The sequence below is a fragment of the Barbus barbus genome (assembly GCF_936440315.1).
Source record: "Barbus barbus genome assembly, chromosome: 20".
Lineage (NCBI taxonomy): Eukaryota > Metazoa > Chordata > Actinopteri > Cypriniformes > Cyprinidae > Barbus > Barbus barbus.
In genome coordinates this window covers 26,880,670-26,906,956 of record NC_136748.1, presented here as the reverse complement: position 1 = coordinate 26,906,956, position 26,287 = coordinate 26,880,670, and the positions used below count along the sequence as shown (strand labels likewise).

General features: G+C 35.2%; 1 protein-coding gene across 1 annotated transcript in view; it reads left to right on the top strand.

Annotated features, from left to right (window-relative positions):
* The window catches only part of LOC306886051 (neuronal PAS domain-containing protein 3-like), a gene marked incomplete at both ends in the record, with an annotated part of 309,700 nt that overhangs the window by 169,805 nt on the left and 113,608 nt on the right, over nt 1–26,287 (top strand). Inside the window, one exon of the mRNA XM_079442910.1 lies at nt 22,875–22,964. Within this exon, the coding sequence (XP_079299036.1) occupies nt 22,875–22,964 (90 nt within the window). The remainder of the gene's footprint in view (nt 1–22,874; nt 22,965–26,287) is intronic.

Here is a 26,287-nt window from a genome sequence, read left to right as displayed (position 1 = left end):
GTAACTAAGCGCGGCCTCTGCGTCCCACCCATCCTCTCTCGCTCTGACAGCCACTAATAATAAGGCATGAAGACAGTCTGACAAAATGAAGACAAATGCAGCATGCTGCCCTGGAATCATAATCTCTGGCGGGTCTCAGTGAAAGAGACATCCTAACTGTACACGGATGTTCTTTATAACACACTCCTGTGACCTACCCGCACAGACACTCATGCACCTATCAGATCTGAGCTGAGAATTTGCTGTTAAACTCCAAACCAAATCCTGAGTTTGAAATGAGGCAGAATTTTTGAATTTTAAGATTAAATGTATTGCATATTATTATTATTATTATGTGTGTATAGGCCTTTATCACACTTCTGCGTTAGAAAAGCGGAAGATTTAAATAGTAGCTTAAAAGAACTTCTGCTGCAGCCTCTATAAATGGCCATAGCAAATTGTTGTGGATTATTTATGTAGAATTCAGCACTGATTCGTCTTCTAAAGACATCAATCTCAGTTTTCAACAATTAATTGAGTATTATGAAACCAAGGAATATGATGTCACCAGTGCCGATCCTAGGCTTCTGGGGGCCCTATGCAAAACTGTGAAAATGGAAAGCGCTCAAGAAACGGTATCTCTTCTGTGACTCGGTACGCTTTCAACTTGTTTTTTTAAGTCTCGATCAAGAGACTGTACAACATTCACGTTACATGATTTGACTGATTTTTACGTAGAGAGAGTGACAGCGCTGCATTCTGCATATAGGGAGGATCGGCTCTGGTTGTCACGATATCCTGATGCGTATTTCGTGACTTAAACAGAAGAATATCATTGACATTGACGTTTACTAATCAGAGCCGGATGTGATGACACTCGGACTGTGGTAAAGGTCTATATACACACTCATAAATTACAGTATATTAACGAATTATATAAATACAAATTATAAATTTAATATATATATATACAAATTTACATTTAATTAATGGTATGTATATATATATATGTAAGTTATTCATACATTACATGTATAAAATACATTTTAAGTTTAGAAAACTGAAATCTGTAATTCATTCATTCATTCATTCATTCATTCATTCATTCATTCATTCATCCATTTCACCAGAGTGAAAGAACACAACTTTTTTGGATTGCAATTCAGTAAAAATCGCATACATTCTCAGTTGTGGCAAGAGCCACATGCACCAGCATATTTCTCCTATGGAAGTCAAAGGAAGAGACATATGGGGCTTTGTTGGTCAAAACTGCGTGTGTGTGTGCAGATGGGTATTGTTAAAGATTCATGACCAGAATAAAAGATCTGAGGTGAAGTTTTGGCTGCAGTATTGAGGCACTGAAGCCAGAGTGTTACTACAGATGCTGTACAGGTGCCATACTACTGTTTACTGTTTATCTAGTAATGAAATATACACTAAAAGTGACGAAATATAAACTAAAAAAGACAAAGATAGTCAGAGTTTCTTACAATTTTTGAAGTAAATCTACATGCATATATTAATATGTGAATTTGTATTAGTCCGTATGGAAATTTTAACTATAGTACCGATAACTGTAGATATGTTTTGACAGAAACTACAGTAAACGTGGCAATGTTTGTAAACAATGCTCAGTCTGTGAACAGAGTGAAAAATATACGTGATTTGTAACACAGTTACTGTAGAAATGAAGTGTTGTACCGAATACAAAGCCACGCATCAAACGATCACGTTTGTTGAAGTCTTTTAACCATTTTTGGACACTTTTGGCCTTTTATTTATAGTACAGCAGAGAAATAAACTGGAACGATTGGTAGAAGAGGGTGGAAACTGATATGGAAATTCTGTGAATGGATCTGGAATCATGGCCTGTAGGAGCACCACTGCTAAAAGTGTTTGTGCTAATGACTCACGTTTAATGTCTGTTTGCTAATGCTGATTATGTTTCTTCCAATCACCTCATGACAGAACAAAGTGACTTTACTCAGTGGCACCCAGTATAGAGTGTCATTCAGGGCTCTCAGTGCGTCTCCTACATTAAAATCAATGCTGACAAATGGCCCCGAACAGAAATCTGATAGAAGTTCCTGTGACCCGTAACCTCTCCGAAGAACAAGTTTATTTTTCTCAATGCTCATTTCCAGTGGGGGTTTTGTTCACAGAGCTCGTTCTCAAATATCCTCATGGATGAGCAGTTGTGAAGTGTGTGTGCTCTTGTGAAGTGTGTGTGCTTCGTTGATGAGGGGCCCTCTACTGGTCACACAAAGACCTTCATCACACCACCAGAACTCCTGACACACTAACAAACTAGGGGAAGATATTTACTCTGTCCAGAACCGTGACTTTTTTGATCTGCGTCTTTCAATCAGCTGCTGTTTTTGTGATGTCTAGTCATTTCTCCTAGTCATTCACACAAGTGTATGTTGAAAACAAATGTTGTTGAAACAGTTCTTACTCAGAAATGTACTCTTGTAAATTTTGCAAATAATTACAAGGAATTGTAACATTTAGTTAAATATGAAATTCTGAAGACTGAAACATTCTTTTCTTGAAATGTGCACTCTAGTAATCTTTGGTGTGTGTTTTTTTTTTTTACAACATTTTAAAAAATGTTTACAGTGTAGCAGACTAAGCACAGATAGAGCTCATCACATACAAACATGTTTCACTAATGTTTGACAACCATAAAGTTGCACAAAACCTTTCATTTTGAGCAGGATTATATTGTTTTATTATTTAAAACCTAACATTCTTTTTTTTTGGCATTTGCTTCAAAAAATACATTAAAATAAACAAATATATAAATAATAATAAAAATAAATGAACAAAAAATAGCATGCAACAAATTTCACATTTAATTCAGCTACTCTTGCTTCTTTCTAATTATTTGTGAAACTGAATTATTTGCAAAAATCAAACTTGTTTCGAAGTAAATCCTACTCTAATTTATTTCAGTGAGTTTTTAGGTACCTTTCTGTACAATAACACTAATTCACTGAAAAAGGGGTGTAGAATTTTTGCTCAGAAATTGTTAGTAAATTTGACAAATAATTACGAAAATCTGTAAATAACATTGAATTGAATGTGTTATTGAATTAAATCTCGATATTAGAAAGCTGAAATAGCTTTCTAATTTTTACTATTTATTTAGTATTTTGTTATTGTATGCAATGACAATTCAAACAATTTTAAGTTTCAATATTAATAGTACTGTAGTACTATTAATAATACTTTGTAGGCTCTCTGTATGTATGCAATTAGACCTTTTCTGATTTCAAAATAATCATGTTGTATCCCTCCTGAAATTGTCATATAGAGTTTGTGCGAATGAATGTCAGATTTTATCAGATTCTATGACATTATTATTTGGTCATAAAAGATGGACACAAATAGACCCATAATAAGGGTTGTGCATAACAAACATCCATATTCTGTAAACCAGGTTGCGTTGCGTCCAGTTCAGGTCTTTTGTGTGTGTAACCAAAGATGAGCTAACAAATGTCCACCACAAATTGATTGATAACTTCTATATTAAAACTGAATAAAATGCGAACAATAAAAACAACTAGCTTGGTTAGCTGATTATCTTAAAAGTGCATAGATATCAGCATAAGTTAATGCTGCTGTTAACACTTTAAGCAGGTGCGTCAGGTGACATTCAACATATTCCCCACTGAAATCTTTCAGTTGTTAGTTATTAGTTAAAGAAGAGTCTTCAGCGAGCTTTGTGAGCATCAGGCAGACGTTTATGTCCCGGGCTGAAGAAGCTACCAGAGTCCTGTGAGAGTAACAGCCCTCCTCTAATGATATTACACTGTTGTCAAAGGTTACTGATGGCATTTCAATCAAAGGCAGATAAATGGTCAGGCTCGGGCAGGGGGAGGAATTTTGGAAGGGTTTAGGAAGGTCAAAGACTTCCATCTGGAATGCATTAGCTAAAAAGATTTATTAGCAAGAGTGTCTCAGCATAATGTAACAAGAGAAACATATACACACAGAGAGATCGTTCTGGGAGTAATTCTACTTTTAGATACTTAAATCCAAAGTATACTTGTATTAATTGAGGAATATGTCGAATGCACTGAATTGTCTTATTTTCTCTTAAATAGCATTTTATTCTTTACAAATAGCAAAATGCATGCAAATGAAGAGCGTTTGAAGCATCTCCCTTCGGTGGGTGTCGTAATGGAAATGTGTGTACGGTTTCTCCCAACACCTCAAATGAATACCAATTGCGTGAACATTAGGCTTGAAAGAAACATTAATTGAGTCCGAAATTGACACGGTCCCGGCAGAGAGCGTGATGCGGTCTCTCCTCGCACCGTTCTGATCATGCTTATTGCTCTAATTGATGTGGAAGTTTGAACTGTTCAATTCACTGGGCTTTGGAATTGGAAACTCGGAGACCAAACCGCATGAGAGGGAATAAATCTCTCAGAAAACTGCAATGGTCTAAACAGCAGAATTTATTGTGCCTAGTTATCTTGTCTGATAATAAGATCCTGCTGGGCGGTATGTCTTTTTAGTTGTTTGTACATACAATATCAGTTTTTACATGTCTTTACAGAAAGCAGGGTGTTTAATTACATTGATTGTTATTTCTAAGCATATATTCCCCCTAAATAGCCATTATTCAAATGCATATTTATTTTATTTTATTTTATTGTGCCACCCATACACTAATTTATTGTTGTTGTTTTTGTTCGTTTGTTTTTATGACAATTAAACATTTTCCCCCTAAATACTCATTATTCAAATGCATATTTTATTTGTGTCACTCATACAAAATCAGAGCTTACTAAAAACTTCACTCTTTTTTTGCACATTTTTAATGCCATTAAGATTTTTTTTTATAATATTAGACATTATTTTCATGACACTTAAGCATATTTTCTCCTTGGATACTCATTATTTAAATGCATGTTTTATTATTTATTTTATTTTACTATTTTATTTATTTTATCTTTCACTCATGCAGAGCCAGAGCTTGCCAAAAAACTTGAATATTATTGTTTTGCACTGATATTCGTGCTGTTTGGTTAGAGTATATGAGTTATCAAGAACTAAAATATAATACTAAAAACATGGTAACCACATTTTCAACAAGATACTACTGTGAAACCATCATAAATATTAAAATTGACTGAAAATTTACATATCTCTTTAATGCCACATTTTATTGTAGTAAAAAGAACTATAATTTGGTGGAATTTGTGGTTAACATGTTATTTAACATATAAATCATACGGCCCTAATGATATCATCACCTCGTAGAAAATGCTTTGTAACTTCTGTGTAATAATTCATTGATGTATAAATGCATGAATGTCACATGACAGGCAGGTCTTCATCTTTAGCACAGCAACAGTCACCATGTTAAATGTTGACCTGACTGTGTAATGTGTGTCATGCTGAGGGATCAGTTAACTGCTGATTAATTTTGAGATAATTAAGAGGTACAAGACATATGGAGAAACGCCAGAAAACACAAACCTGAAGAAATAGCATGGTAGATGAGAGAGAATATGGAAAACATTGATAGTTTTGCTTCTTGGTCTGCCATGTGTCCAACAGCAATCTAAAATAGCAAAAAAGCAATTGATAAATACAGATCAATAAGCTTGATTTATGACATTTTAAATGTGAATGTCGTGTCACGTGTACTGTACATCTCTCAGCACCTCGGCCTGAAGTCGCTGCCGCCCATGTGCTTGACTGACATGGCTAATGCGATTCAATTAATTCCCAGATGGGCTCATCTCTCAATGGCCCCTCAGGTCTAAAGGGGAGCCGTAATTTTGGAGGGGTGGAAGAATGAATGGGTAATATGTGAATAGATCCACTTCAGAGCAGATAGGTACAAAGCAACCGGGCACTCGTGGGAAAATTGAAGTGATATTGAGCTTCTGCAGTAAATGTAGAAGAGGATTACAAGCTCTTGTGGCGAGTGAAGAGACTACACATTCATTCCCATGTCCTACTCTTGTCCTTGTGTCTTTTTTTCTTCCTCATTCTATAGCTGTTCCTGGAGAAATTGATGCTCAGTAGGCCAGTTTGATTTCAGCAGCTTGGGTTTTATTTGTTTGTCGAGATGGATTTCACAGAACAGGTTCATTAATGCTGTTGGTTTTGCACTCAGAATTGTTTTTGTCATTCAGATGTGGTGTGGGACTTTTTTGGGGGAAATTTTTTTGTCACATCTTCTGATATTTTGTAGATGTTCAACTACAGTCACCTTTGGGAAATATTGGTTAGCTACTTTACAATATATTAGCCAAAAAAAAAAAGGTTCTCGAATCTGATTGGCTGAGAGCCCTTTCCAGCAGTGCAATATTCCAGTGATAACAGAAGCGTTTCACTGTTTGTACCACTCCGCTTGCAGTATTTCTCACAGCGGATGCCCAAATCCACTAGAATTGTATAAGTAGAACTGATTTTATGTCACAGAATGTAGTGTAATGTTTTTAGGCGCACTTCAAATACGCAGTTTATTAATAAAGATAACGCCTATATGAAAATGAAGCAATATTTGACACAAAAATATATAAATCAATAAATTGGCTTTTATCTGGATTGCAAATTTATTAGAAGTATAGAAATATTTTACTAAAACTTTGCAGGTACTTCAATTAACCGTTTGTTTTATATATTTATTTATACTTTTTATTTATACTTAAAAATGTATTAATTATTCTTACAAAAATATCTCATTAATTTGTCTTTGTCTGGATTATAAAATTATACATTAATCAAAAATCTAGAAATGAACAGCCATTTTTTAGGTATTTTAGTATTTTGCTATACTTCTGTAAACATAATTTACTTTTAATATTAATTTATATTTTCATTAATTTAATTAAATAATAAATAGAAATATTTATTTGCCTCAGAAATATCACAATCATTTGTTTTGTTATAACTTAATCAAAAGTATAGAAATAAACAGTGGTACTTAATTTTTTTTATATTTTGCAAAAAAAAAAAAAGGTGTATAGGAACACTTCTGAATGATGAGTTGATGTAAATAAATCATTACATTTCATTTCAAAATCAATCTTTATTTGGCTCAGAAATACAACTATTTTGGCTCAAAAATGAGTAAGGACACTTGTAATTAATGAGTTGACTTGAATGAATTAAATCCATGTTGTTTTACTGGTTCGTGGAGAAGAACGGTTTGTTCACTGAAATGAATACATTTTAGTAGAGGCCATTTATTAAAGCCAAGTTTGCTTGATCTTAAGTCCTTAAATCACGGTACAAAGTGAAAATGTGATATGAAATTTGAAAACCTTAACTGAATTTACTTTGCTTGTCTTAAAGTGTTAGTTTCCATGATTCATACAATATGATCATAATCATAATGTTAAATGCAGCATGTTAGATATAGCTGTACATCTCTGTTAGAAACGTGCTAGTGCATTCGTTCGGTTCATTAGGTGTGCGAGCGTGCTAATTGAAATGATTTTTGTGTAGTGTGTGGAGGAATCTGTGTGTGTGTGAGAGACCGGACCCCCCCCCCCCCCCCCCCCCCCCCCCCCCCCTAAACCTGTGCAGGCTCTCACTGGCGCAGAGCTATTGACATCTTGGCATTTGGTCCAGTCTGTCCGCTCTCCCTGGAGGGCCCGTTGCCTCCCATCCCAGCCGTGTATTGATTGGTTAATTTGATAGTTCTATCACCAATCAGCTTGTGTCTGACCTTTTGCCTTGGCAATGATGGCAGAGCGCTCATTTCTTCATCGTCGGCTTCGCCATACATTGACCTTTGCAGAGAGAATGTCAGCGCGGGCCTTGATCGTAACCTGTCACTACATTTGTTATAAGTAGGAGTCACCCTCGCCTTTGACACCCGATGCTGAGCCTTCACCAAAGCGGAAGAGCCGCCCAACACCTCACCGTGTTTAAAAAACAGCAGCCAGCTCGGGATGCATCGCTATGCGGTGGTAATTCATCAAGTTGTCATAAGCATCTGCATGATTGAAAGCCGAAGACTGATTTTGGTGGGTCGTTATAATTTTAGTGTGATGTTTAAGGATGATAAGCTAAACTGAAACATGGAAAGAAAGGACTGCAGATTGTTCTGGAGGTCAAAGGTGTGGTGAAACTAATGTTCAGATCACATTTCACCTTTAAATTAAAAGAAATTATTATTTGCATAAAAATTAAGCCTATTTTTACCATCCATTGTTATTGTTGTTGCTGTTTCCATGAGAGTTCAGTACATTACTCAATACACAATACTAAAGTATGAATGCGTGTCATGAATGTTTTGTTTTATTATTATTATTTTTTAATTAATTAATTTTTAGCTGTGATTCTTATTAGATTGGCATTACTGTAAAACAACTTTTATTTTACTGTATATGATGTTTAAATGTCATTAAAATAATGTTACAATGCAAAAAAAGTTGTAAAGGTCCTAAAACTAAATATTTTTAATGCAAATATATAATTTATGATTTTTTTTCTTTTGATTTCTAGGGTGAGATATGACTGGGGTGAAGGTATATTTTACAATATTGTGATATATTAAGAAATTATTATCTGCATAAAAATTAAGCCGTTTTTTTACCGCCAATATGAGTTTTTATTATTATTATTATTATGACGTTATTTTCATGACAATTAAGTACATTTCCCAAATATTATTTAAAATATATATATTTTATTTATTTGTTTGTTTGTTATTATTATTATTATTATTCCCAGTGGTGATTCTTATTAGATTCTTAGGGTGAAATACAATTGGGGTGAAGAGATTTCACAATATTGTGATATATTATGTCACAATAACATATTGATGTTCTCACAGCAAGAATCAATACTTTTTGGAAATATAGGAGACTGACCAGCATTCAGAGCAAGTGTGTGAGAATGTGACTTAGTATAGCATTTGTCCAACACATATTTAATTATTTCTATTTGACTCAGAACAAGCTAAGAATATAATTGCACAAAGCACTGTAGATGAATGAGAAACAAGTGAGTTTGAAATGTTTTGAATTCGAATAAAGAATCGCAGTGCATTCACATTGTATAATATTGTATAGCCATGCAACACAATTTTTGGCTGTTTGCTCATATGCAGAACATAAATTCCCCTTTGAGTCAGTAGTAAGATTTCTAGCATCGAAATGATACAGATGTTATTTTCCGCCCTGCATGCAGGTGTCCCACAGGGATGTCTCATTATCACAGACTGGAACGTTCTCCCCTTGGGAACAGCTCAGATTTTGTATACTTCAAACTCACTTTCTCCTTTCTTTCCCAATGAAAGACTTTTAAGGCGCTCTGTTCTTATTAAACTACTCTTCTGATAGCTTTCGCACACAGGTATAAGAACTGCTGTAGGTGCATTCTGGGAAAAACCCATGATTCATTCTGCCACCACATCTGTAGTGTATGCTGTGAAGGTGTTGTAAAACATGCTGTTTTATATCTGTAATGAAGCAGTGTGATTAGAGGCCATGTGCCTCGCATAAACACCTGACACGGCGAGCGTGAGTGCGTTTGTGTGTTTGTCTTTACACGCCTCCTGTATCTGTCATTACGGCACATGCGAGCAGCACCAGGCAGTCTTTAGTGTGCTTCTTATGGGCTCATAACGTGGCTTTGGGTGTAACTACTGTGGCTTTAAATGTGTTCTCAGAGGAACCGAGACCAGTAAATACCCATATACTTCCCTAACCCTCATCCATGATGCCGTCTGCCTCTGGTTTTGCCGCTTTTGTGGAGAATTACTTTTGAATCATATTTTGCCTGTTCTGTTCCGTAAAAATAATGTCACATTCCATACTATTATAGGTTTTGTATAAATTTTAAATTATATTTAGTTTTTATATTTTCTGCTTGATGTTTTAAAATGTTAAAATATTTTTTTTATTATTTCATTAATTTGTATTAATTTATGAATATGTAAAAATATATAATTTTATTATTAATGTAATCTATAGTTTTTATAAATACAAATGTTTAGGTTTTTTTTTTTCAGTTTTAGTTATTTTCGTACATTAAGTTAAACTAAATGGAAATGAGAAATGTTGCCTAGGAAACTAGCTGAAATAAAACAAGTTAAAGGGTTTTTTTTTGTTCTTTTTTATTCAGTTAACATATTTAATTTCAAGTAATGAAAGTGTTTTTTTATGGTTTTAGTTTTAAAGTAACCCTAATGTGAGATTTATGAGATGAACACCTATTTCTATTGAAATATTGCCCTTTATTATGATTTAGGTCTTTGTAATATGTCTGTTCGGACAGAGAACTAGAAATGTATTTGGTGATTTCGTGATACCTTTTTGTTGTCGCGTATCCCCGCGATTACAATGCCACGGTGGTCCGAGAAGGCCCACTGAATAGTTGATATATGAAAGCAGAAAAGAGAGGGGTTTGGCGTGCGCTTTATCAAAGCTTGGGCGAAATACTCATGAGATCAGGCCGTGTTTAACCCAGATTAAACCGCGGAGGTCCAAGGGCTCTTCAAAACAAAGACAAGTTCAAGACTTCCTTCCCTTAAGGATGTGTCAAGGGCAATCCAGACAAAAGACAAATGTCTTTTTCAGCAGGGCGATAAGCATCTGGGCACAGGCGGCATAAAGCGATGCCTTTTCTTCCTGCAATTTCCTGCCTCCGTTCAGCCTAATGTGGCTACAGTGATTTAACCGAATATGGGACCGTGGCGATTTCTTATCTCCGCCTTAGGGGTATAAGCTCAGTAACCCCAGCTCTGAGTGATAGGTTTGTGCACGAGTACAGGGTGGGCCGGGGGGCTCAGCGGAGGAGTCTTTGTATTATAGAAATGTACGACTTGTTAGAATGATTAATGCCGGTTTCATCCTGTATCAGGCGAACTTCCCTAGACAAAACTTTTGCTGAATCTTAAATTCAGCCAGAGAAAAGGAGTTATTCTCTATTGATTTTACCTCCCTCGTGTATCCTCTTTCTGTAGATGTGAGAACTTCCCATTCCGATTCTTTTTGCATCTGATTTCCTATGGATGTATTGTAAGTAAGTGGCTCATTTTTTATGCCGCCGTACAAAAGGCCTGTCAGTGGAGACTCCCGTGCCCGCCGCATTTGTTCCTCTACATGAGACGGGAACGCACGAATACAATAAATAAATCAACGCGCTTGTCAGCTAGCAGGGGAACAGAGCGAGTAACAAAACCGTTTTCCCTTTTCTGTTTTTAATGGTAATGCCACAGGATTGTAAACTTAATGAGATAAGGTTATCAATGAATTCACGCCGTCTTCGCTGCTGTCTTTTCAGAAAGCAAATATCATTTAGGTTTGTCACGACTGTAGCTTTGTTGAGGCCGTACTGAGAGGATAATCAAATAAACTAATACATCTGAACAAACAGACCGACAGGCTTATGCGTGATTGGTGGAAACGAGGGAAGCGGTAATTAGTCTGCTGAATCTGACAGCAACTTGTGACAGGATAATGTTGTGTCGTTGGAATATAGTCGTATTATTAAGTAGCAATGTGCAACAATGTGTGTTTTCATAGACAATTTGGTGGGTTGCATGAACAATGGTTGCATGTGTAATTATGCAAAGCTGTCAAAGGTTTTTTAAAAGAAGTTCTTTATACTCACTAAGGCTGTTTGATTTATTTGATTAAAAAAATGGTAAAAATGTTAATATTGTTAATAATCTGTTCCATTAAAGTGAAATTACTGAACCTGCACATGAGAAAAATGCTCATTTAAGAAGAAAGTTTCAGACGACACTTTGAGGCTTCTGCATCTGAACTCTTCAAATGTATTTACAGTCACTTATGATTGATGATATTTAATGCACTTAACTTATTTATTTAAAAAAATCTAACTCACTGACCTCAGGTTTGTAGATTTGATGTTGGCTTGATTCAACAGCAAAAAGGCAAGTTCAATGCAGCCATTATCAGTTCATCAAATTAGTAACCAAACCATTTAACCAGTTCTTTAAGTATGCATTTTGAGTTATAAAATGATATCCTTGATTGTTATTCTACATGAAATGGGAATCAAAGAGAGAAACTTTCAGAAGTAGACCTCTATTTGTCGATAGGCCAGTTGTAATTGGCCTAGGGGTGAGAAAGATCCATGTTTTGATTAATCAAGGTAAAATCCTTCATCGTTACGGTCTCCAACATTTCAAATAGACTCAAAAGCTCCATCACAGAGGTGAAATCCATACCTCATAAAAAAGGATTGAAAGACGGCAATGATTTACCCTAGATGACCAGGCAAAACTCAGGCCGATGTAACTGTGCCTGTGTGAGTCCGTCAGACTTCTGCATGAGGGCGAGATGAGTTCATTCATTTAAAGTAGATGGCAAATGTTTGTTGTTTTCTCCCTCCGCTCAGACGAATCAATTGTAATTTTATGAATTTATGACGTGCTGTGCCCAACTCTTGATATACAGCACATACGCGCAGACAAAACTCTCCATATAGAAGAATGAGGGTCTATTATTGAACTTAAACACATTATTATTAGATCTAAGACGTGAAACATTATCAAAACAACCTCAGCTATGTATTTTCCAGATAAATTATGTTAAATACTGAGGTTATCCACCAGAGTGAAAGAGAAGCATTTAAATACCGATATTATTCATAGATCATGCAATCGTCATCAATAGGGACATTAAAACACATTTTTGGCTGAATATTAATAAATGTGCATTGTGTACAAGTAGTAGCCTACTCCAAATAAAGTTTAATTATAATTTTTATATCAGTAAGTCTCGAGCACTATATGTTTTGATTTTAACTATACTTAGTATGAAATAAATCTATTTTAAATATATTACTTTTTTACTACTGCCAGTACAGCACTTTGGTTTCAGCTTCTATTTGTAAAGGTGCTTTATGAATAAATATACTATACTAAACTAAACTATATTAAGAGACAAATGTGATACTAAGTACTTATACTGAACCTCATCTGAATTATGAAAGCGCAAATCCACCATGACGGTAGTTGACCTTAGGGTTGCCAGGTTAGTGTAAAAAGCAGACTAATTGTTACTCAAAACTAGCCCAATCATGATCAAAATCATGTTCCTGGGGTCAGGCAGGTGAGGCATTTTTCTTCAACCCGCGGACTAAAAAAGCAACCCAGAGGTCAGCAACAGTATAAAAGTGTCCCAGTTCTGCAGGAAAACCTCTGACTTGGCAACGCTGGTTGACCTGAAAGAGAAAATCATAGAAGGCGGCTGTTTGCATTAATGTCAACTATAGCTCAGCACATAGAATTGCACTGTGCATTTGTTGCCTGCTGTGAATCGCATTTCGGTATGTGAAATTGAGCTTGTTTAGATATTTTTATGTTGAGTATGTTTTGAGCCTTAGGACCAGAACGTTCTTTAGATTTTCCTCTGAAACTCTCAGGCCGATAACGAGACACATATATGGTCTCACCCTCCAATTTCCGCCTTTTAATGTTTCCCTCAACAAAACCTCCAGAATTCAAGCATTTTTATTCTCCCAGTGTGTCTTGATCCCCCTGAGCGAGCTATTCAGTCTGGTGAATAAAATATTCTAATGTGTGCTGTTTTTCTTCCATTCGGTGTGCTTAAATATTACAAAGCATTTAATTATAAAAACTGAGAACAGACGCAGTCCTGGGACTGTCTGTGGGAAAAATAAATGTACAATCAAAATTGCAATTACCTGCAGAATTTCAGGGGTAAACACATCAGCAATCTCATAACAAACACGGGCTAGTTTGCATTCTAAAATGAATACAGTTAGATCCAAAGCAATTTTCTCTTATTTATCTTAGACGCCATGCATAAATAAAGCAAGGGCATTGAAGCAATTAGCATAATTAGACTGTGGTGGTCAGGCCCTATGCGATTTCTTAAGAGGCATTGCTGAGATGTGTGTGTGCGTCTGCGATTATGTGTGTGTGTGTGATCGCTGTCCGTATTGAAGGGCTTCTGATTGTTAGACGTTTTCATACAGGAGGAGGCAATGAGTGTTGACTGTGTGAAGGTCCTCATTACCTGCAGGACCGCCGTACCCCTTCTGGACCGGCCTTGGGTCTCCACAACAAAACTTTTGTATTATCATGCATCTTATGTACTGTGCATGAATTCATAGCAAATCATCAGCTGCGACAAATTCGCTTTTCTTTTTTAAAAAGGCCAAACTTTGCAGAAAAAAACATAATGATTTACTATTCATCTCTAAGAGACTGAACTTGTTATCATTGTGTGAATAAATCGTCATCTTGCATACTAATGACCGTATGTATTCTAAGGGAATTATTCCGGAGTTTTTGTATCTACTGAGTATGAATTAAAAATATATATTTCTAGTGCAGAACTCTGCAGTACATATGAATGATAGTGTACGTATAAAGTGGATCTGCACACTTAAAAGAGTTTCTTTGATGAAAGTTTTGAATAAGTGGCTCTATTTTTGAGAAATAAATGTCATTAAAATTAATTTCAGTCATTGCGATCATTTTGAGAGGAAATTTCGCTGAATTTTCAGCCAGGCTCAAGTGAATATCTCTAGGCTTCTTTGTCTGTTCTCCATAATAAACTCGTCTTTGATTCTGTTTTTTCATTTTTATTTTATTTTTTCATTCTGCAGGATCTCTGCGATATTCCAGATTTCATTTTGTTCCATTTCCTGCAGGATTTAACCACTTTAGCTTGAGGTTAAATGGCGATTCACATGCCCAAGTCATATGGCATGCATTTTGATTTTATGTTAACAGAAAGTAAAAAAATCAGTTCCTGGACTTATTGTTATTAATTCTTCACTTGCTCTGCCTCCTAGCATTCTGAAGGATAAAATCAAACCCTGCTTTTTATTTTTGTTAAATTTCCTGTTTCAGTCAGAAATCTGTTACTTTATGCAAGTTTTATGGGAAATGCATATGTTTAGTGTCAACGGGCAGTTCTCCCTCCAAATCAAGTCAAGCCCCCTATTTGTTTGTACTGACGTCATATTGTTTTATTAAGCCTGTGTTTAAACACATAAGCATTCAAATGATGTTTAATCCTCTTAGGTTGGAGCTAAATCCCCCCCTTAACCCCTCAGATTAGACTCAGAAAATATTTCCTCTTCCCGAGTCTAACCTGGATGAAGCCCAGATGTGTTTGTAAAGTACGGATTTCTTCCTCTATCTTTGCTCATGATAATACGTGCTGGCCAGTCTCAGCGTTTTCCTTTAGCCCAGATATTATTGTCCTGTGTCATCACCCGAAGGTGACTGTTATCACTTAATTAAATCCTGGCGCGGAGGGAAGTCGAAACAATATTGTTGCCTGGTCACCCGAAGGAACTTTGGAAAAGTGGCGTAGTTTCTAAACGGAAAGCTCCTGGAGTGCTTTTGTCATCCTCTCTGGTGAGGGGTGCTAATTTAGATTTCAGACATCAGCTGTATCTGAAGGCAGTATCTAAGAGACAACACTATTTATGTTTTTTGTTTTTTTTTTGCACTTTCTGTTGATAGTAACAGGGAACTATTGGCGGCATAAAGGCAGTAGGATCAGGGCACAATGCAGACGACTTCTTTAAAATATAAATAATAAATTATATATATAAATAATAAGTTGTAATATTAATTATACTGGAAACTGAGTAAATTAAGTTATAAATAAAATATTTTATCTATTTATTGTTTTTTTATTTACCTTTTTACTTTTTACATTTTTACTTATATATACATTTATATATATATATATATATATATATATATATATATATATATATATATATATATATATATATATATATATATATATATAACAGCAGCAATAAATATATAAATTGTAAATATTTTAACATTTAAAATTGTGTAAGTTATTATTATTATCATTATTTTATGTTTTTTGCATTAATAAGAGAGAGAGAGAGCAATACATTTTATACTGTAATAAAAATTCATTAAAAATATAATTATTAGACTATATCAGCCTTTTTTTTGTCACATTATAGCATCATTTGGCAGTGGAAATAACCTACTTTTAGCTATTGTAAAATTTCCAGTAAAGATTGACTCACAATGCCTTTTAATGACTGATTCTGTACTGTTTTTATTATTATGCTTATGTGTCTCATATCTAATGCTGGGAAATAATTTTTAATTATTGTTGTGTTTCTGATTTTTGACAATAATTAGGATCAATCATTTTTGTTGCTAATATTTCCATCATTAATGGAACTGGAATTCGATTAAAGAACTGGAATTATTCATAGCAACTGGAACTGGAGCCTGAACTGGAACCAGAACCGTTCATTTCCTTACAATTCCTGTTCCTGGTGTAGTGCTGAGATGTTTGACTCTGAGATTGAGAATATGCTGAAAGGTTGAGTGAGAGCCAAGCAGCGAGATCTGATGCTCTCACACCTTTTTTAAACGGATGTTTGTTGTAGGTCATTTGGAGTGAAGCAGGCCAATAAATATGGCATGTCGAGTAGCTCCCCTCCCCCCCAACGCTAAGCCCCATATGAAATGAGCAATCTAACGACGCTCTTATTTGAAAGAGGTCTCGGCGAGGGGTAGGATGAGTGATTCGAGCATCTTCCGTGCTGGTGCCTTCAATAAAGAAATCAATACCGCGCATCCATATTTGCACATTTCTACATGACTTGTCAGCCTCAAAATTGACTTCAGTGAAAAAGATCTCTCACGGCTCCCGCGGCAATTTAGAAGTTCTGATAAGATCTCTTTTAACACCTCTCATCTGTCTTTTTCTCTCACACACATGTAGATACTTTCTTTCTGTCTGTATGTCACTTTTCCCACACACACACACACACACACACACACACACACGTCTGCTGTCTCACTCACGCTGTCTGTCATTATCAGCCTCTCCAGGTTGAAATTTGAGTCAGTTTCATCTGTTTTTATGGTGCAGCAGATCATAACAGTATTGGGTCATCTACACTTTAAAGATAAGGCTTATTATTTTGAGCATAATAATTGATAGCACTGATTTTGTTTTTGTCAACATATTACCTGATACCAATCTGAAATGGAAAGCTCTCAAGAATCCTAAATTTGTTGTAGTAAACTTTTCAGTAGAGGCTGACTCAAAGGGGATTATCATTATTTTATGCTTATGTGTCTGATAACTGCAATGCAGAACTGATTTTTAATTGTTTTATTTCTAAAACAATTTATATATTTTATCATGTTTATTAATATTATAAATTATGTAACAAGTTTATTTATTATTCACTAATGTTATAATTAATCAAATTTATTTTAGTAAATTAATTAATTATACTGTAGTCATTATAATTATGTATCCCATTATATTTATGCTATTTTATGATGCAAATTTATTTATCATTTTTTGGGGGGAGATAGTCTATGTCTACTGTACATTTCTCACTTGAAAATGGATGGCTTTTATTTAAAGGATACTAGACTATGAATATTGGTTAAAAAAAAAAAAAAAAAAATATATATATATATATATATATATATATATATATATATATATATATATATATATATATATATATATATATATATGTCAGATAGATTATCGGTTTATTTCTAATTTTCACTCAGTTTCTTATTTTTGAATTAAATTTGAACTAATTTTCTAAGTTTGAATTAGTTTTAATTTTTATTTTAGTTCAAGTTGTAGTATATTTGCTGTATGTTTTTGCCATTTTTAGTACTTTGTGTTTTTTATATATCTGTATATTTTTATACATTTTATTTCAGTTTTACATTTCAATTTTTGTTGTACATCAAGGTCATCTAAATGAAAATAAGACTTTTTTTTCCCTTGCCAACTAAAATAAAAAAGTACTGTGTATAAAAATGTTTATTGTGTCTACTTTTAAGGCTGTGTCCTCCTGACGTATTCGAGAGAGGTTAAAGTCTTAATTTACGCTCCATGTAGGAGTCCTGTAGCTCAGAGCGAGTCCACATGCTCACATGCTCAGGTTGGCCAGCCCTGTGAGAAGTCTTCATTTCAGTTGTAGTTGTTCATCATGGAGGCTGTTGGAGTTTGGAGGGAAGGAGGGATGAGATTGGGGAGATGAACATGTGGCATCTCGCCCATCGCCAGCTGCCCCGCTCCTCTCTGCCTCTCTCTCCCTCTTCATTTTGTCTGACCTAATAGTTAATGATATGTTAATAGTCAATGAGGCTGCTCTCGCCTGGCGTCCGCTGTGTGTGTTAATGTGGACGTGCGGTGGCTCTGGCCGGGGTGCGGCGACTAGATTGATGTTTACCAGCTTGCGTGTCCTTCAGCTCACGTATATTTGTCCTTTGTTAGAGAAAACACAAGGCTACTGAGTTACAGACCATGTTTACTGCTGTAGCACTGGAAGGCAGGTGTGTTCTTGCTTGAGGGTTTGAACTATAGTTTCTAACAAGTGCTTACATTGAAGCAAAGAATCATAGTTTCATAGTTGTTTCACGGCAGAAAAATGCTATGAATTGTTTGTATTTATTTATTTATTTTAAGTTTGCCTGTGATTTGACATATTTTTGAATGAACATAACTGGTTAACATGATCTTCAGTGTCTGTTGGATTTTTTTTAGAAGCAGAAAATATTTGAAATATTTTGATGGAATATTAGAGAAGAAAACTTCACTTCAATTTAGAATAATTCACACTAATATATATTCTGTACAATATGTCCAGGAACTTATTTACTTTTTATTAAGAAAGGCAATAGGGTAAAATTAGATTTTGTGTTGACAAAGTAAATCTAAGCAAAAAAATTAAAAACTTGAAAATAGGCTTTCAGTCATGTAATGTCTTTTCATTTAAATGAAGATTCAGTTAATTTGCATGATTACTATTAAATAAGTCTCTTGTTAATGCTATTTGCAAGTAACTAAAACCTAGAGAAGCTTGATTTACATGTTTTAATTTTGTCTACATTTAATCTTTATCTGAATTCTATTGCTTTTGCTGCCTAAGGTCAAGTGTGCAGATCCCTAACCGTTACAGAGTTTCATTTCCCTTCGGTGAGACGCTTTCTTCCTTCTCTCAGCACTTTAGACAACAGAGAGAGAGAGCGAGAGAGAAGCTGCTTGCAAGGCATGACTGCTTTAAACAAATGACAAAAAAGGCCCATCTTAATGTTACACTTTTCTCCCCCAGAAGTTTGTCTGGCTAGTGATTTATTGTGCACTTTACACAGTGGTTAGCCTGTAAACAGTGGCCGTTTATCATGGAGGGGAGCCAGGCGGAGGCACACAGTGTTCCTCAGAGACCTGGCCCACAGATGCTGAAGGAAGAGCAGCGGTGAACAGGGAGGAGATGATTGCAGACTGGCTGGAGGTGACTGCTGCGGGTCCGTCCTGACAGCCAGGGCTGCGTCTGCAGGGACGTAGGAGGTCATGTCAGAGCCTGAGGAGTCTCTCTCAGGTCAGAAAGACCCTCCACTGGGGAGGAACGCCGGCCTCTCGGTGCATACAATAGATGAACTGACGGGGGGATGGAGGAGAATGGAAGACCAGGATTTGTGCTCTATAAACATGATGCATCATTTGAGAGAACGGACTGAATGTAGTGTATTTTTTACACTGAATACAAATGTATTTTGTATTACGGGTAAAGTCTTTTTTTTTTTTTTTTTTTTTAGAAATTAACTTATAAAATAACTTTTTTCAGCAAGGACGCATTCTATTTACCAGAAGTGACAGTAAAGACATTTATAATGCTACAAAAGATTTCAAATGAATGCTGTTGTTTTTTTACTTTCATTGATCAAACAACCTTAAAAAAAAATCACAGTTTCCACAAAAATATTTAGCACCACATCTGTTTTCAACATTGATAATAATTAAAAAAAAAAAATTGAGAGGAAAAAAAAAGGATTTTAGATATCAGAAAAGCATATTAGACTGATTTCTGAAGGACCATGTGACACTGAAGACTGGAGAAATGATGCTGAAAATACACCTTTGCATCACAGAAATAAATGACATTTTAAAAGATATTAAAATAGAAAAGAGCTTTTTTTAACTGTAATAATATTTCACAATATTTCTGGTTTACTGTGTGTATTTATATGTATATGTATGTAAATACATATATACATATCTCAATGTACAAATGTCTATTTCAGAAGGTTAATTTGCATACAGTTTTAAATGTATTCTAAAAAAAATCTATTTAAGGAGCTGTTCCCACAGAATATATTATAAACCAGAAAGACATTAGTTCCCATTATTGTCCCATATTGCTAATATAAACACTGATTTTTGCACATGCGAAAGATTTATCTAATTGGTCTTTTGTTTTAACACGCCTCTTAAATGTTAAACTACTTAAAAAGAAGACACATCTTAATAAAGATGTTCGTTTTGGGCATATTTACATCGACTAACAATTAAAAAATAGCTTAGATAAAAAAACAAACATGCATTCTGTGTGAACGGCCCCTGAGGGTCAGCGAGAGGGTACAAACATGGTCAGTTAAGGTTAATTTACAACTATTTTGGTGCAGGAAACCTTGACTGATATTATAAGTGGACTTCAGGGGAAAAATTAAATGCTAAATGTGTAGAATATAGTCCCTTGAAGCTTTTTGTTGCTGTAAGTAATGTAAATAAGCATCCGTGTTAGCGTGGCATTTATGTGGGACGCATCTATATTGGCATATTAGCATTTCATATGTAAAGTGCCATTTAATGGGCTAGTATTAGCATTAGCGCGGTGTAATGTAAAGCGTAAGTCTAACACATCACCTCCAGCAGATGCGTGCTCAGGGAGGAAGTGATGCGCTAGCGGGCTGTCATGGGACGTGCTGTTGTCAGCTGCATATCAGCACGCTGTAAATAGCCCGAGGCTGCGCTGTTTTATCGGCGAGTAGAGACCGCACGCTCTCTCGCCAGCTGCCAATGCTGCTTTAAACTCGCAAATAAACGAGAGTGAGATGCTTTTCCACCCCTTCTGTGTAAACCTGATTTTCATAAAAAGGTGATCAGATCAGCTGTGACAATGTGCACAATAACTTGCTGTTTTCTCGTTGTTTCTTTCTGGCATTTTCTCGCCCGGGGTGCATCATCCTACAGATTATCTGAGGCAGTGGGAGACAATATGTAATTAACCCATGTGACCTCAATGTCTTAATTGTTGCCTGTTGGAGACCCAACAGCAGCACCTCCTGCAGTGATATCCGTACCATGAGGCTTCCTTTAGTCCACAATTCCTAACGATGCACATGTAATGCAGAAATGACAACACAACTGCTCTTTTCTTATGCATGTGACTTTTATCGATATGAATCAGGCTTTGTTTTGCAGAATATTTATGTATATATATTATGTATAGCTTAAACACTAGAGGCAGTAAAACAAGATTTTAGATCAATAAAGACTTATTTTCACAACCCTATGTTATGACACGTTCATCATAGTGCTTTATTTTTTAAATAATTAATACAGTTTGACATTTACATCACATAACTATCTCCATATGTATAGCTTTTGTAGCAAACTTGCTCGGTAGCTCACCTGGTACAGCATTGCACTTATAAAAGCAAGCTGGTTGCTTCAGCAAATGTGTTTTTATGTCGTATTCGCTTTTGTTAACACTGTCACTTGAGTTTATAGTAGTGTGTAGTGTTAGTGGTACGTTATTTTCAAACACTGAACAGCGTTAACCTTTTAGTGCACTTACTGGATTTTTAAATAAGCATAACAACCAACGTAATAAGACATTGCCAGATTTATGTTTAGGATAAAACTGAACACACTTTTAGCACCACTCACAGGACATTTCGCTTTTAAAGTGCTGCGAAACATGAAAAAAGCAACATAATATCCTTTTGCAGAAATCTCGTCACAAGCATGTTTTTCCAATGAAGCCTATGTTGTCATTTTCAATGAGCAAGCAGAGGCAGGCGGCAAAACTGTTATGGCACTGAAAACACAACTGCTTGCCAAGCTGTGCTAGCGGCTCACACCATGCAAAATAAAAAGTGATTTTGCAGCTGCAGTGTGTCATTGGCCAATCACAGGTGATTTTGTTCACCATCAAGCACTTTAGCTTTTATGTGGTGTTCTTCACGCTGCTACTTTGCATTGAAAACAATGTCTCTGTGAGGAATAACTTTTAATTGAGAAATTAATTTAATTTTTGGTTATTTTTGTTATGCATCAGCATTATTTTAGTATAATGGAAATACTATTATATTTTATTAATAGTTTAAATTTGTTTTTATTAATACATTGTTTTGTGTTTTTGTGATTTTTATTGCTCTGTTGTTTTTTAACATTTCTACATACCGTAGTTTTTTTCTTTACTTCAGTTTCACTTAGTACTAAATGAAAATGAGAAATGTTTTCTTGGCTATTTTCTTTTATTAGTATTTTTTTTTTTAAATATTATATTTTATTTCAGTTAACGTTTATGTTATTTCAGGTGACATTAATGATTTTTTAAAGATTTAATTTTTAAGTTAACTATTATAACGCTGACAAGCACTGATTAATTGTTTACAATAAGATTAATTCGTTTAGAAAATAATGTGAATTTTCTTTTCATGCTGGTAGCACTTCCTGATATATAACATTACTGTTTGTCTCGATCTGATCAATCCAAACTTCTCAGATGTCTGCTTGACCAATGAGTTGACCAATGAAACTGAGTTAGCGGGAAGAAAAATTGGTTTGGAAAAACAACTCCGCTACCTTTATTCATATGAATGAGGCGTTTTTTGCCTAATATTTATGTATCGCTCACACCGTCCCTTAGAGTTAAGGCGTCTGTGATCCGAAGCTGTTAATTGACGCTGTAATTGTTGCTCTTTAATGATCTGTCAGTGGTTTCCACACGGGATGCGGCTCTGTTTGCAATTCTGGGCTTGATGGCTTCCCTCTCTGAGCTGTGAGGAATAAGCTATTTGTGAGACTCTCGCCTAACTTGTTTCTTCTCTTTCTCTCTTTCTGTTTCCTCCACAGTCCCTGGATGGATTTGTATTTGCACTAAACAAGGAGGGGAGGTTTTTGTACATCTCAGAGACGGTGTCCATATACCTGGGGCTTTCACAGGTGAGTGCACGTGAGATTTTCCCTCTCCGATCTCTTTTCGTTCATCGGTGCAGAAGAGAATCTGGACAAATTAGTGTTAGAAAAACTCCTGCGGGTTTGTTAGCTGCAGTTTAATTTGCGACGTTCATCACTGCATATTTTAAGCGCCGGAGAGATTTTCTCATTGGAATGCTAGCGTGTTCTCCGCTCCGGTTGGCTCGAGCCCGGGCCTTTCAATAAACAGACAGATCGGCGAGGTCAGACGGTGAGAAAGTGACCTTCACAACTCTCGCAGTCCTGCCTAGCGGAGCTTCATCTCAAGTGCTAGCAGGCTTCAATCAAACCAGACACGGCTGCACAACAGGCAGCTTCTGTTCACCGGTGGTGGAAAAATCCACACATATCATCAGAATGGTCTCTCCCTGTCCTTGTCTGAGGTATCAGAACCGCACAGGTGCTGTCAAGATGCTCACTGTACCTGGTACTGTAACAGTTTAACTCGTTTTTGTCCGTGAGAGATTGGGAATCATTTGGGATGTGTTCAGGATGGCAAAAACTACCTGCTAATTTTGATAGAAAATGCTACCCAGCTTGTATACAGTTCACAGTGTGAGGATCCAAAATGTGAAGTATAAAACCTGAGTGCACTGCATGGAGAACTGTATCCCACAATGCAATGCACTCGATTCGACCTTTCATTTGTAGTTGGACAGATGAACCAGAGGTGATGCCAACCTCGATGGGTAATCTCAAAGGCATGTTTTACTCAAAATTGAATTCAGTGTACAGTATAAATTGGCATACTAGCTACTATTTTTGAAGAAAAAAAATCAGTGTTCATATGTCATAGACTGCACGTATCTGGATGACATGGGTTCAGAATATTCAGTATACAGTCACAATGCATGAAATATTGTATCCCACAATGCCATGCACTCAAGTCAACCTTAGATTTCTAGTTTGGCATAATACAAATAAATAAAAAATAAAGTTGACTCTAAACTCATTTTTTAATCTCATAGACTTGCTTTATTCAAAATTGGATTCGATTGATATTTTTGAAGTTAATGCATACAGTATAAATTTGCATACTAACTTTTTTTTTGTACTAAATTTTTTTTCTTTAAATACTTGTTTACTCAATATTATTTAGTTGAAATTATTGTTTGTTTGTTTTTTTGTTTTTTTAACATATATTTTAACTGGACCTGAATTTAACAAAAACATAGCATATAGAACTGCTATAAACATTTATCATTGCATAATGCAAAATCATTTTGCATGCTTAAAAATTATTTAATGCCATATACAGAAAAAAATAGGCAGAAACTACTGTATTACATGCAAAAAAAATCTACATCAGAATACCTGGATGACCTGAGTTCAAAATATGCTGCATGCTGTAATACTTTCAATGCACACGTTTCATTTATTGGATTCAGTGTAAATAAATCATTTACATTTATGCATTTAGCAGACGCTTTTATCCAAAGCGACTTACATTGCATTCAAGTTACAGTTTTTACAATCATATGCATTTCTTAAATTTATAAAACTGCTTTGCATAAAAAGAAATTAAGAAAGTATTATGCGGTACACATACCGGAACACAGTATGTTTGCACAGAATATGCAGATTAAAAATAGCAGGCAATATGCTGCACGTACTATTCAATGCACTACGATTCCATACTGAACATATGCTTTCAATCAAATGCTATGACCTGTCAGATCTGAACATTGTAAATATTGAGTCTTCTAAATTATAAAAGCAACAGTGGCTGTAAAAGACTATTAAAATATTCTGCTCGATAGAAGGATTGAGATATGAATGAAGAAGAGAAGACGAAAGCAAACTCTAAATTAATTCAGCATTAATTGATTGATGATTTTTATCAAATAATTGATTAATACTCAAAATCCTGGCTTTTGGAATTTGGCTTGCTCTTTTTCTGTGGTATTATCTTTAGGTTGGCCTGCTGATAAAGTGCTTGTAAAGTCTTTAGTCTAAGTAGGTTTTATTATCTTACATGGTTAAGCTTATCCCATAACTCTCCTGATCTTAATTGCTAAACCTTTTTCTTCGTTAATCTGTCCTAGAGGCCACAAATTTATAAGGTATAGTTCATTATTTTCATTGTTAATTGGATGAGCAATTTGCCAGCTTTTCTGCAGTGACAATTCTATGCATTTTTGTGCTGTGGGTTATCAAAAATAGACTATACTATATATGATTTCATATATATATATATATATATATATATATATATATATATATATATGCTGGTTTTGTAGTTTAACTCTGAGTAGTTAATTAACATTTGTTGAATTTTTTTAATTGATTTTGGCGCTCAGTTAATGCACATCTCCAGCCATGCAAGTAATCACCATTATATCTTATCTTTTTGTAAATGTCTGTTTGATAACTAAACTTTGATTAATACGGGGAATATTAATTCATACCACATTCAGGATTGTTGTAGCTTAAGTCTGGCTTGCATTTTTCTGTCATGTGGTCTGAATAGCTTTAATGGAGTGATACTATCGGTCAGATTTAGCACGTCTCCTTGAACCTTTTTTTTTTTTTTTATCTAGCATAATGGTTGAAAATAGCCGTTTAACCCTACATGTTGTAACCCTGTAAGTTACAGCCCTGCATTGCGATGGTAAGAGCCAATAGATCTCTCCCGACCGCTCCGTGTGAACGCTGATTTCCTAAGAGCTAATGATGGAGGTTATTAAAGATTCAGGGCTTGAGCCATACTGCGGCCATTACACTAGGCACAGTCGATAGCATGACCTTTTAGCACCACGGATCAATCATACGAGCGCTCAGCTGCTCAAATCCAAGCTCTGCTCTCAGACAGATACTGCGGCCTCGCAGGGCACTAGAGGAGCACTAATCTCTAAATCGAGCTCTTCCTCAATCCGTTTGAAAGTAGATAGGAAGCGTCCAGTCATGGAGTCCACTGTCCCCGTAATGACATCAGCTGAACCTTACTGTGATTTCAAACCAGCTGCACAATAGTCATGGACAGTGTGATTTATGGCATGTTTTGTAGAGTGGCTTGGGTTTAATCCTAGGTTACACGCGTTGGATGCAAGTCTTCTCCATTAAGACATTTAATTAGTATAAAATATTTATTTTTATCATTATTATTGAATCATTTTTTTAATTGTTATTATTTGTTATTAATAATATTTCGTATTTTTATAAGTGTGTGTATGTGTGTGTGAGAGAGAGAGAGAGAGAGAGAGAATTAATATAATATATTTATTGAATTAGTATTACATATTTTTGTTGTTAATTAATGTAATAAAATTTTATACAAATATTTTATTGAT